Source organism: Lynx canadensis, chromosome D2 (genome assembly GCF_007474595.2).
Source record: "Lynx canadensis isolate LIC74 chromosome D2, mLynCan4.pri.v2, whole genome shotgun sequence".
Taxonomy (NCBI): domain Eukaryota; kingdom Metazoa; phylum Chordata; class Mammalia; order Carnivora; family Felidae; genus Lynx; species Lynx canadensis.
Genome location: NC_044313.2, coordinates 52,101,370 through 52,113,586, shown reverse-complemented (window position 1 = coordinate 52,113,586; position 12,217 = coordinate 52,101,370). Strand labels below are relative to the sequence as shown.

Below are 12,217 nucleotides of genomic sequence, written 5' to 3'. Positions count from 1 at the left end.
CCATGAGGACTTAATAGCTATAATGTAGAATATTGAAGTCTGCAAGTACCATAGGAAAATATATTCTAGAAAAGCAAACCTTAGCTTTTTAAAGTCTACAGTTCAGCTGCGGTGATGTTCCCTCTCAAAGCATCTTCTTGAGTAAACAACTGTTTTATTTGGAAAACACTTGCCTGTGTAGTTGGAGCCCGAGAGGGATGTTAAACATCAAATGGAAGGTTAAGTACAAAGGCATTACAGAAGTCTTTACGTGTAAGATTCTGAGACATGCCTTCAGTACATGTTTGCTGCATATCAACTCAACCATTTAATTTCTCATGAGCTCTTATGTATTGTTTGGAATTAATTTCAGCGGCCTTTTGTACTAAAGAAGAAAAGGGGTCGTAAACGCAGGAGGATCAACAGCAGTGTAACAACTGAGACCATTTCTGAGACGACAGAAGTACTGAATGAGCCCTTTGACAACTCAGATGAGGAGAGACCAATGCCGCACCTGGAGCCTACCTGTGAGATTGAAGTGGAGGAAGATGGAGGGAAGCCAGTCCTGAGAAAAGCATTCCAACATCAGCCTGGGAAGAAAAGAAAAACAGAGGAAGAGGAAGAAAAAGACAATCATTGTTTTAAGAATGCTGACCCTTGTAGAAGTAAGTGGAAGAATTATAAAAATCTTATCCTTGTGAATATCTTGTGTGTTACTGCCAAAAGGCAGGCACCTGAAGTTATACCCGAAGGCATCTCTGAGGTTGTGTCGACCCACCAGGAATAAGTGCTCATCTGTCTATTCTCATTCATAAAAGGTTCTATCCCTTCTTCCTGGAATTGAATTTTATTTTAAACAACTTCTAAGGCCAGAACATTCCTCTAGGTGGGTTCATCTTAGAAATTGGCTTGTCCTCAAAAACTTTGAAGTCTCTCAGTAAGAAATACACTGTGTCTCCTTGATTCTACTAAGTGCTTTTTTTCACATTAAATATTTCCAGAATCAGGGTTTATATTACTGTGAGCATTGAATGCAATAATTTCTTTTTTCCTATAAAAAATCGATGGCACATCTTATAATTAGTGGTGTCTTAGGATATATTATTATCAAGAATCATTTCAACTCACCCACACCATCAGTATTAGCTTTGATAATATAGGATAATGTAGAAATCAGGAAATTGTCCTTCCTTTTAAATTACTAATTCAAAATTTGCTGTTGGCAGAGACACCCCACCCCATCCTCTAAAAACAAATACTAACACCAGTGAATCAACTTTGATATCCAGTTTAAAAGCAACCATTCCTTGCCTTTTGGGCTGGGAACTTAAGCTCCCAGCTGAATCATGAGGATTTGTGGGGCAATCTATCCACTCTACAGCTGAAAGGACTGTATTTAAAAACTTATTCCAACATCTCTTCCATCTAGGAAGAGGCCATCTCATTTCTTTGGGAACTGCAGGTATCTCTCTTGCTTTTGAAAAGTCACAACTTTAAGGGCATGAGCAAGCATCTTCCTGACTTTTATAATTAATAGGTATACTATTACTACATACAGTAGTGTCCTGAGGGAATAACATCTTGCCCGGGGTATAAAGAATCTCAAGCCTTCCCCCCCACCCACCCCATTTCTTTAAACAAACAAACAACAACAACAACAAACTATAGCAAGACACCATTTTTTGTGTGGACATTGAGCCTTATTTCCAGTTCTTAACTCCCTTCTCAGGAGCCTGTAAATGAATCATCACTACCTTTTATTCTCCACTTTGTGCCATTTGTCTTTAAAATCCTAAGTGGCCATATTACTTCTGATTCCTTTCAAGATCTTCTTTCTTAAAAAATTAATCATCAGAAAACTCATCTTCTGATTTAGAGAGGTGTTCCTACAAAAGCTGTAGGTCCAGTAACATGTGGACTCCAGGGGCACTGGCATGGTTATTACTGTGAATAGAAATAAAATCATTTGAGCATCTTGCAGTGACTGTTAATTGGGTGTTGTACTTTGAACTTCTGAAGGAATCCCTCTACATCACTGATGTGTTCTCAGCTAGCCAATTTGAGTGTAGTACTTGCAGGTAAGTTTATGGGTAATCCTTTTATTACATAAATGAGCTAAGGCTTACCCTGCTCTGCACTGACTGGATTAGAAATCCCTCCATTCTGACAAAAAAAGATCTCTGTTCCACATTGAATGTAAAATCTTCTGTTTGTTCTCCACAGTAATGTTTGTAATAAGGCTATTTTTCTTTGTAAAGCTTTTCCTTTACATTGACTCCTCCAGGAGATGAGTTTGAGCTTTAACTTTCTAAAGGTCTCATGAAGACTTAGGTATTTTATATTTGCATTTATTCATATATTTATTTGTTTGCTTGCTTATATTTCTACAAATATACTTACAAATTGGTTTATATTCATATGTGTGTAAAGGTACAGTAAAAATAATATTAGCTGAGTTAAAATGAACATGACAGTTTTGGTTTGTTTCTTATTTACTTTAATATTCAAACCTTACATTTGAGCAACAAATTGATCAAAATACAATGTGGACAGAATTAGTGATAAAAAGAATGCCAGTTGTTTAAATATTCAATCGTTTCATGGTAACTACATCATAGTTTGTATCATGCAAAAATGATGATCCTCTAGTATAGATAACAGATGCATTTGTATTTTGGAGTTATGTCTTCATTTGTTTCGGAGGTACACAGTTTATTCTTATGTCAGAGAGAACATTCAAATCAAAGTAAATAATGTCATCCGAGATCATTTAAATCTAGTAAATGTCCACAAACAGAAATTTACTTTCTCAGGACAGATATGTGAGTTAGGCTTCTATTCATTTTACATTGTGGAATGAATTCCAGGCTTTTACATCAGAGAATGTCTTATTTGTTAAACTCAAATAAGAGTATTATAGTTGTCTGTATCCATGTGCTTTCTATAAAAAGCACAACTTTCTGTCAGAGGTCGGGAGGGAAGGGGAGAGAGGGAATATACAATACATATATTACTTTCCCAGACCTGGACTGTTTACTCGGTTTATAGCACAATATGATTCTGTATTCGTTTTGATTATGTCTTTATCATCGACTCTTGAAATCAAAAGCAGTGTTTACTGATTAATTGAAAAGAATGAATTCAAGTTGTTCAAGGTTATGCTTTCTAAGACTTTGTTTTTCTTCCTCTCGTTTCTCTCTGTCTCCTCGCTAAGACAATATGGATGATGATACAGATAACTTGAAAGAAGGCAGTAGAGACAATCTTGAACCTCTAAAGTGCAAACAAGTGTGGCCAAAAGGAACAAAACGTAGTCTATCTAAGTGGAGGCCAAACAAAGAGAGGAAGACCGGATTTAAACTGAACTTGTACACCCCGCCAGAAACACCCATGGAACCTGATGACCAGATAACAGTAGAAGAACAGAAGGAGACTCCAGAAGGCAAAACCAGCCCTACTCCCACCAGGATTGAGGAGGAAGTCAAGGAAGCCGTGGAACCCCTGCTGCCTCGGGATGAAAACACAAGGGATGAAACATGTGCACCGATAAGTCCAAATAAATCACCAGGTGAAAAACCAGAAGATGATCTAATCAAACCCGAGGAGGAAGAAGAGGAGGAAGAAGAAGAGGAAGAGGAGGAAGAAGAAGAAAATGTAGAAAAAGACCCAGGTGGTGCTAAAAATCAGGAAAAAGAGGAACCAGAAGTCTTCACGGACAAAGAAGACCCTGTTCCTCTGGATGATCATGAAGAGGAGGAGGAAGAGGATGAAGAGCCATCTCACAATGAGGGTCATGAAGCAGATGATGAAGATGACAGTCACATGGAGTGTGGAGAAGCAGAAAAGGAAGAACGCCCAAGAGAATCCTTTAAAGAAGTACTAGAAAACCAGGAGGCTTTTTTAGACCTTAGTGTCCAGCCTAGTCATTCGAACTCAGAGGTCCTAATGGAGTGTGGCGTTGACCTTGCAGCTGCGTGTAACAGTGAACCTAAGGAGCTTTCTGGAGACACTGAAGCTGCACCTGAATCTGATGAGGAATCCCCAGAAGAACAGGCACAGAAGCAGGACCAAAAGAGTGGCGAAGAAGTGGATTCTGAGTTCAAAGAGAGAAACACGACGGCCATGGAAATTGACTCTGAGACCGTTCAGGCAGTTCAATCTTTGACCCAGGAGAATAGTGAACAGGACGACACTTTTCAGGATTGTGCTGAGACTCAAGAGGCCTGCAGAAGCCTACAAAACTACACCCATGCAGACCAAAGCCCACAGATAGCCGCCACTCTAGATGATTGCCAGCAGTCAGACCACAGTAGCCCAGTTTCATCCGTCCATTCCCATCCTGGCCAGTCAGTACGTTCTGTCAACAGCCCAAGTGTCCCTGCCCTGGAAAACAGCTATGCCCAAATCAGCCCGGATCAAAGTGCCATCTCCGTGCCGTCTTTGCAAAACATGGAAACCAGTCCAATGATGGATGTCCCGTCAGTTTCAGATCATTCCCAGCAAGTCGTGGACAGTGGATTTAGTGACCTGGGCAGTATCGAGAGCACAACCGAGAACTACGAGAACCCTAGTAGCTATGATTCTACCATGGGCGGCAGCATTTGCGGAAACGGCTCTTCACAGAACAGCTGCTCCTATAGCAACCTCACCTCTAGCAATCTGACACAGAGCAGCTGTGCTGTCACCCAGCAGATGTCCAACATCAGTGGGAGCTGCAGCATGCTGCAGCAAACCAGCATCAGTTCTCCCCCAACCTGCAGCGTCAAATCTCCTCAAGGCTGTGTGGTGGAGAGGCCTCCGAGCAGCAGCCAGCAGCTGGCTCAGTGTAGCATGGCCGCTAACTTCACCCCACCGATGCAGCTGGCCGACATCCCTGAGACTGGCAACGCCAACATTGGCTTATATGAACGAATGGGTCAGAGTGATTTTGGGGCTGGGCATTACCCACAGCCATCAGCCACCTTCAGCCTTGCCAAACTACAGCAGTTAACTAATACACTTATTGATCATTCATTGCCTTACAGCCATTCCGCTGCTGTAACTTCCTATGCAAACAGTGCCTCTTTGTCCACACCATTAAGTAACACAGGGCTTGTCCAGCTTTCTCAGTCTCCGCACTCTGTCCCTGGGGGACCCCAAGCACAAGCTACAATGACCCCACCCCCCAACCTGACTCCTCCTCCGATGAATCTGCCACCGCCTCTTTTGCAACGGAACATGGCTGCATCAAACATTGGCATCTCTCACAGCCAAAGACTGCAAACCCAGATTGCCAGCAAGGGCCACGTCTCCATGAGAACCAAATCGGCATCTCTGTCACCAGCCGCTGCCACCCATCAGTCTCAGATCTATGGGCGCTCCCAGACTGTAGCCATGCAGGGTCCTGCACGGACTTTAACGATGCAGAGAGGTATGAACATGAGTGTGAACCTGATGCCAGCCCCAGCCTACAATGTCAACTCTGTGAACATGAACATGAATACTCTCAATGCCATGAATGGGTACAGCATGTCCCAGCCTATGATGAACAGCGGCTACCACAGCAATCATGGCTACATGAATCAAACACCCCAATACCCTATGCAGATGCAGATGGGCATGATGGGAACCCAGCCATATGCCCAGCAGCCAATGCAGACCCCGCCCCATGGTAACATGATGTACACGGCCCCCGGACATCACGGCTATATGAACACGGGCATGTCCAAACAGTCTCTCAATGGGTCCTACATGAGAAGGTAGGCAACATGGGCAGTCACAAGATCCCCCTGGGCATCACTATTGGATTGAATCTGCACAAATACCTTCGAAGAGTACGATTTCAAAACCAGCAATTGGTGTGAATGCAAAAACATTTGTTGGCACCATTTATTTAAAAAAAAAAAAAAAGCTGTATGCAGCAGAAAGCCTTATACAAGTTGTTTTTCTTTTTTTCCTTTTTCTTTTTTTGGTATCTTTGTTTCTGTTACTTTTATATGAAATTCTCTGCAAAGGAAGGCCTCTCTGGACTACAATTTGAAGGCAGCCACTTGTTGTGCCTGCTTCCATGAAATGATGTGGATATCAAGCCCCGCCCCACCAAATTATCTGTTTTAATACTGAACCTAGAACTTTTTTTTTCTTCCCTGTCCACTCCATGTAAATGCCTTTAGCATTTCAGTTATTGTATATTTTGTTTAAGGTGACACTTCAGCATGCCGCTAATGTCTTTGTTAGTGACAGTGCATTTTGTAGTACTGTACAAGTGTTGTGCTAACAGTAAGCCATTTCTTAAGTTTTTTGCCTTGATTAGGGTGCCCTAATTTGAGGGTTTAAAAAAAATTATATTTTTGTTAATTATAAAACTGTAAAGAGCTATAAAAGCTATTCCCATTTGGTTAGTCAAAAGGGGTTTTATTGCTAAATGTTTGGTGTAAAGTTGAGACCCTTTTCCATTTTGGTGACAGATTTCTTTGGGGAAAAAAGGCAGCTTTCTGTTTTATAAATGCAGACTTCTGTTTATTGAATGAAGCATATCTCAGTGTTTATCTGTCAGGTTTTGAAACATTTCATATATGTCCAAATACTTGGCAGGATTTAAAAAAAAATAGTGAATTTGGTGTAAAGTTGCTATTTTATGGAAATGCCTCTAACTTTACATTTTCATTCCATCTGTAGATTTTTCTATCTTTATAAAATATTGGAGTTATTTTTTAAGGAAAAATAGAGAAGTAGCTTGTGAATAGCTCAAACTAAGCTTACAAATCGCATGTAAAAAAGCAAAAAAAAGTTATTTGTGTCTGTTTATATTGCTTCCTTTTTTGTAGCCTTTGTACCTGTACAGGGTGACTGTAAGGGCCAAGCAGGAGAGGCGTAATCCTTGTATAAAATAGGAGCCAGCGACACTCTTGTATTTATCTGTTCTCTTTTTAGTCAGTCACTTCAAAAAAAAGAAGAAAAAAAACCAACAAAAAAAAAGCTGTACATTTTAACATAAAATAAATTATGATGAGCCATTTTTAGCCTCTTGTGTCCTGTCATATTATGATTGATAGAGAATGACCAATGGAACTGTATCATGTGTCACATCTCAGAACACATACACATTTTGGGAAAATAAATTATTTAGTGTAAATTGGAGTTATGAGATTTTCTGATTTGTTTTGACTTTGGGGGAGGGGGTTGGCAATAAATAAGAGTAATATCTAATAAAACCATCACATATACCAAATACCTATTTAATAAATTAATTTATAATGGATTTTAATGCTTTTCATGAAAGTTTATTTTATGCTGGTGCATACCTTCTGTATGCCAATCATTGTCTTTAAAATAAAGTGAATTTGTTTTTTTCTTTTTGACTTTGATCTTCATTTGCAAAGGGATCCTATACAAATATTCAGTTGCCTCATCTGTACCGTCTGTGTAAACACCCCTCAGGGCCTTAGCACAGTGGTAGCAAACTTCATTTTTATAAAAGTTAATACCCAAACACCCAATTTGGGATTGTACGTTTGAAAAATCATCTCAAAAAAAAAAAAAAAAAGGTGTGAAAGTTTTGCTCTTGTGAATGAATGATTGGATGTTTTCTTTAGAGTCTAAAGTTTAGACCAAAAACAAAAAGTCATTGTTTACAAACACTATTCTATGGCATTCAGAGAAACTTCTGTCTGACTGTTAAAACAGTTTATTATTTGAGCTTCTAGCCTAGAAATAAATGCCTCACTTGGCATCCATGGGAACTGGCCCATTAAGCTCCCAATGTGTCTAAATGTGGGTGCTCACGACTCTCCTGTCACTTCTTTTATATCACGCAGAGGGAGAACGTTTTTCCATCAGTGGTTCAACACAAATCAAGTGTTGTATAGACATAGACACAAACTTTCAAGTAGACTCAGAATAAAACCGAAAAGGCAGGCTAGTGCACATGCCCCAGGATCACAGGACACTGTAGAGGGAGGAGGCCCAATGGGGTTTTGCTTTGCGCTCTCACCCTTACTAGGTTTCCTTCACAGTTACAAAGCGTTCTGGGTTTAGCGTCTGGCAAGACGTTGTCTTTAGGTCCTTTCTTTCCACAAATGCCCAGTCCGTGAGGGAATTCTCTGTAGTGGCTGAGGGAGAGCTCATGAAAAGACACTTCTGCAAGGGCTTTAGTCACAAAGGGAAGAAGAGAAACTAATAGGAAGGAAAACCTAATCCAGCTTCAGAGAGGGAGGTGATGGTGTGCCGCTAGTTAGGGAGTAGCCATGAATCTTAGCCCAGTGGGTTCACCTGTCAGGCAAGAGGCTGCCTGAGCCTAAGAGCTGGGGTGGAGGCCTGCTAACAAGCTGATATGGAAGCTTCCACAGGCCCCATCTTGAAACCTTCACATATGTAGTCTCTTTCCTCTTCTGTTGAGATCCTTTGGGACTGAGATTCCCTTGTGTTTTCCTTTTGCCATGGCCTGCTAATCACACCCTGTGGTTTGTGTGAAACTGGGGTTCCATCACCCCCACACCCTGCCTTCCTCACAGTCCTCCAGGGAGCTTGTGGGCAAGTTCTGGTCACTGCCCCAGACCTACCAGATCAGAATCCAAGAACACTACTAGGGACTCCTTGTGTCATAGGCTCCCAAGGGACTGCAGCATATCCAGGTACAGGACCCCCTCTGCTGGCCCCTATCTCCAGCATTCATGGGCAGAACAGAAAGGCTTGGGGGAGAGAAACTGCTGATCTGAGGTGGCCTCAGAACACTGCACACTCTTCCTTACTCACCCACTCTCACTAGAGAAAGCAATTCAGACCAAAATGTGACACCAAGGATCCTGGAAAACAGGAACTTGGATTCATCAGAACTGAAATGGAGTCACCATCAGGTTGAGATTCATTAACAAGCCATGTTTTTTAAGCCCAGTAATCTGTTCTTTCATTTACCTTATAAGAGTCTTGAGTGGTCATCAGCTGTTGACCTTTTCTTTTGAATCGCTCAAGCGGTGCCTACCCAGGTGTGAAGGCATCGGCCTTCCTTGCCGACACTCTGTTTCAGAAATGATGACTCACAATACTGTTACCAAGCTTTCATAAACAGCCTTCCCACGTGATCCACACGCCTACCCTGTGCAGGAAATGGGGCCATTGTCTCCGGTGTCAGATGAGGAGATGGGGCTCAAAGAACCTATCTTAATTGCCCAAACTCACTCAGCTAACATTTGGAAGCTGAAACAAACCCAATTCTCCAAATGGCAGCTCTTCTTCCTACACGTAACTCTGAAAAGACCGTAAGTTGTCATCTCTCTGATTTCAAGGCTCAGCTAACAAATTCACGATGCTACAGGAACTATTAAGTGCCATACAAATAAACTTTACTTTGTTATAAGCAAGCATTGTCTCCAGTGTACAGTCAACAGACTACCAGTACTGTTAAATTATGAAACTGTGCCCAGGTGTCCATAATTCCACACTCCTGGTTTTTCTTCTTCCTTCTCTGTCCTCTTTCCTGGTTCTCCCTCTGCCACCCAGGCCCAGCTCTAAACACTGATGTTGAAGCACTCAGGCCTGGGACTTCCTCCCTTTTCTCATTATCTCACCCAGGATGATGAGTTCCAACACCACCTACGCACAGATAACACCCAGAATTACACCTCCAGTTGTGAACATTCCTCTGAGCTCCTAGATTCAAGGTCCAATGACACGGGATACTTTATGTATGTCTTACAGACGTAACTGGTGATCTCCAGCCCTCTCCCCCCATTTCTGCCCTGGCCAACCTCATCTCCATACTCAGGCAAGAAACCGAATCAATAGCTTTCATTTTTCTTTGCCCTCTCATCAGGTTCTGTCGACTCTCCAGGATAATTCCAAAATAATCTTGAGTAGTAGTCCCCTGGAGCTGTCTCAGTCCAGGCCACCATCCTCTCCTGTCTAGGGTTCCAAAAGCTTCCTGTCTGGTCTTCTTGCCTCCCTTCTTAATTCCCAACAATCCATTCTCCATACTTCAGCCAGAGTGATCTCCTTAAAACATAGGTCATACCATTCCCCTGCTTAAAACCATTCGGTGGCTTTTCTCTGTACTTGAAATAGAATCTAGCTTCTATAACCAACGTCTTCCAATTTCCCCCTACCTATGGGCTCCAGCTTCACTGAGGGGCGTTTCCTCAAAAATATACCTCTTTATCACCCTGGGGCTTTCACCAGGGCTGTTCTGTTCCTCAGCCTAGAATGACTCCCCCTTTGGAGGGTGTGCTCCTTCAAGTCTCAGCTCACCCCATCTCCTCAGGTCTTCACCCCATCCCCAATTGTCCTTCACCTCAGTACCTGTTTGCCTCATTGCACTTTATCACAACATGCCTTTTTGTTTTTACTTTTGGCTTTCTAACCCAATTTTTGGCATGCGGTAGGTTCTCAATGAATACTTATTGGCCAAATAAATAATTTACTTCTGAAGACTTGAAATGCTTTTGCAAAAATTTCTGTTCCTCCTTTCTCCCACCTCTGGCCCCCAGGAGCCATCTTGCAGAGACCAGAACTCCAACTTTAAAGTTCTCTGCTCCTGCTGTCCTCAGTAAGACTCACAGCCCCACAAAGAGATGGGCCCATGTAGGAAAGTATAGAGAAGCTCAAGAGAACACCAGCATTTCATCCTACCATACATCCCACAATGGATTCATTTAAATGTAAGTATGTCATTATGATGTATTAAATGTAATATTTCATTAAAATGGAAATACTAATTTCTTTCTAGATGAGGAATATATTAGACCTAGGAGATAAATGAGTTTTGAGTGGGTTATTGGAATCCTGTGATGGGAAAGTCCAGGTAGGTGCCTCTGGGACCCTAGACCTCCTTTTGGTCTATATCTCTTTCCCATAAGCCTGTGTATGGCTCCCCTCACACTCAGATCCAAGTCCTTATGAGGACCTGACTACTCTTGGACCACGATGACTCTCTCAGAGCAGTCCCAGGAAGCCAGGCCCAGCCACCAAGGGCCCAAGCCACAAGTCCTCTCCTGTGGCACAAAATCAGGGCAGCCCACCTAAACTCACAGGGAAGTTTTACAAGGCTGCTGGGCCCCCCGACACTATCCTTCCTCCATCAAGAACTTCCTCTTTCATTCTGCTGAAAACCATAACCAAATCGAAGGACCAAGCCCCTTTTCATATTTTCTTCCACAGGCATTTATCACACTCTTTTTGCTTTCTCCGGGCAGTTTTCGTTTCTGGTCCTTGACCTCTGGCATCTCCATCAGCATTTCTCTTTGGGTTCTGTCTAGTTTAGGGTTCCTGGTTCCAGAAGCCATCTCTATATGCTTGATGTCTCCTGCTGTTTTCTCCTCGAGAATGAAAATCACACAGGCAGGGCACCTGGCTTAGCTCTCAGGGGCAGGGAAATTCCACACCTGAGCTCACCTGGCTGCCTTGTTCTCCCATTCCACAGCAAACACATTTGCAAATGCTTTCTGGTATGACTGAAAACAAGCCTGTGTTGCTTTGACTAGAATCAAAATGAAAGGAGTTTCTCCAAGTGCCAGTTCCCTAAAGAATATCCCCCTTCTTTTTTCCAAAATTGTAAAGTTAAACTTGTCCACAATTCATTGAATTTTTCTGGGTGGTGGCAGCTCTGGCTAGGATTCTGTGAGCCCTGGCTCCCGAGGAAGGTAGAAGAGCACAAGGCAAGGGCCAGTGTACGGGACTCAGGACAGCAACCACCCCTCCCCCCGCGCCCCCCCCCCCCGCCCTATCCCTAATAAATGAGTTGCTCTCTGCAGGTTGCAGACAGCGGCATCTATGAGTGGTGATCCAAGCCTGGGGATTCCGTGGAAAAGAGGATGCAGGAGATGGTAAGGAAATACAGATGCCCCAGAGAAGGGGCCTGCTAATAAGCTATGCAGACTCTTCTGTAACACAGCTCTCCCGGGCACTTTTCTGCAGCTAAAAAATAAATTTATATTTTACAATTATTTTTTAAGAATGTGACTTTCGGGGGCACCTGAATGACTCAGGTGGTTAAGCGTCTGACTCTTGATTTTGGCTCAGGTCATGGTCTCACGGTTCATGGGATTGAGCCCTGTGTCAGGTTCTGTGCTGAAAGCCTGAAGGCTGCTTGTGATTCTCTCTCTCCCTCTCTCTCTCTCTGCCACTCCCCTGCATGTGTGAACTCTCTCTCTCTCTCAAAATAAATAAACATAAAAAAAAAAAAGAATGTGACTTTCAGACAAAGCCAAACATTTAATCACAGCACAATGCCTACATATTTTCCAATCCTTTTCTGCTTCCATCTTAC

The 12,217-nt window shown here is 42.5% G+C and overlaps 1 protein-coding gene across 5 annotated transcripts in view; it reads left to right on the top strand.

Moving 5' to 3' along the window:
• The window catches only part of KAT6B (lysine acetyltransferase 6B), a 189,646-nt gene extending 182,334 nt beyond the window's left edge, over positions 1–7,312 (top strand). For all 5 annotated transcript variants that reach the window (XM_030334026.1, XM_030334025.1, XM_030334027.1 and 2 more), the window contains 2 exons: positions 353–644; positions 3,194–7,312. In XM_030334026.1, coding sequence (XP_030189886.1) covers positions 353–644; positions 3,194–5,721 — 2,820 coding nt within the window. In that variant the 3' untranslated portion in view covers positions 5,722–7,312. The remainder of the gene's footprint in view (positions 1–352; positions 645–3,193) is intronic.
• The last annotated feature ends 4,905 nt before the right edge of the window (positions 7,313–12,217 follow it).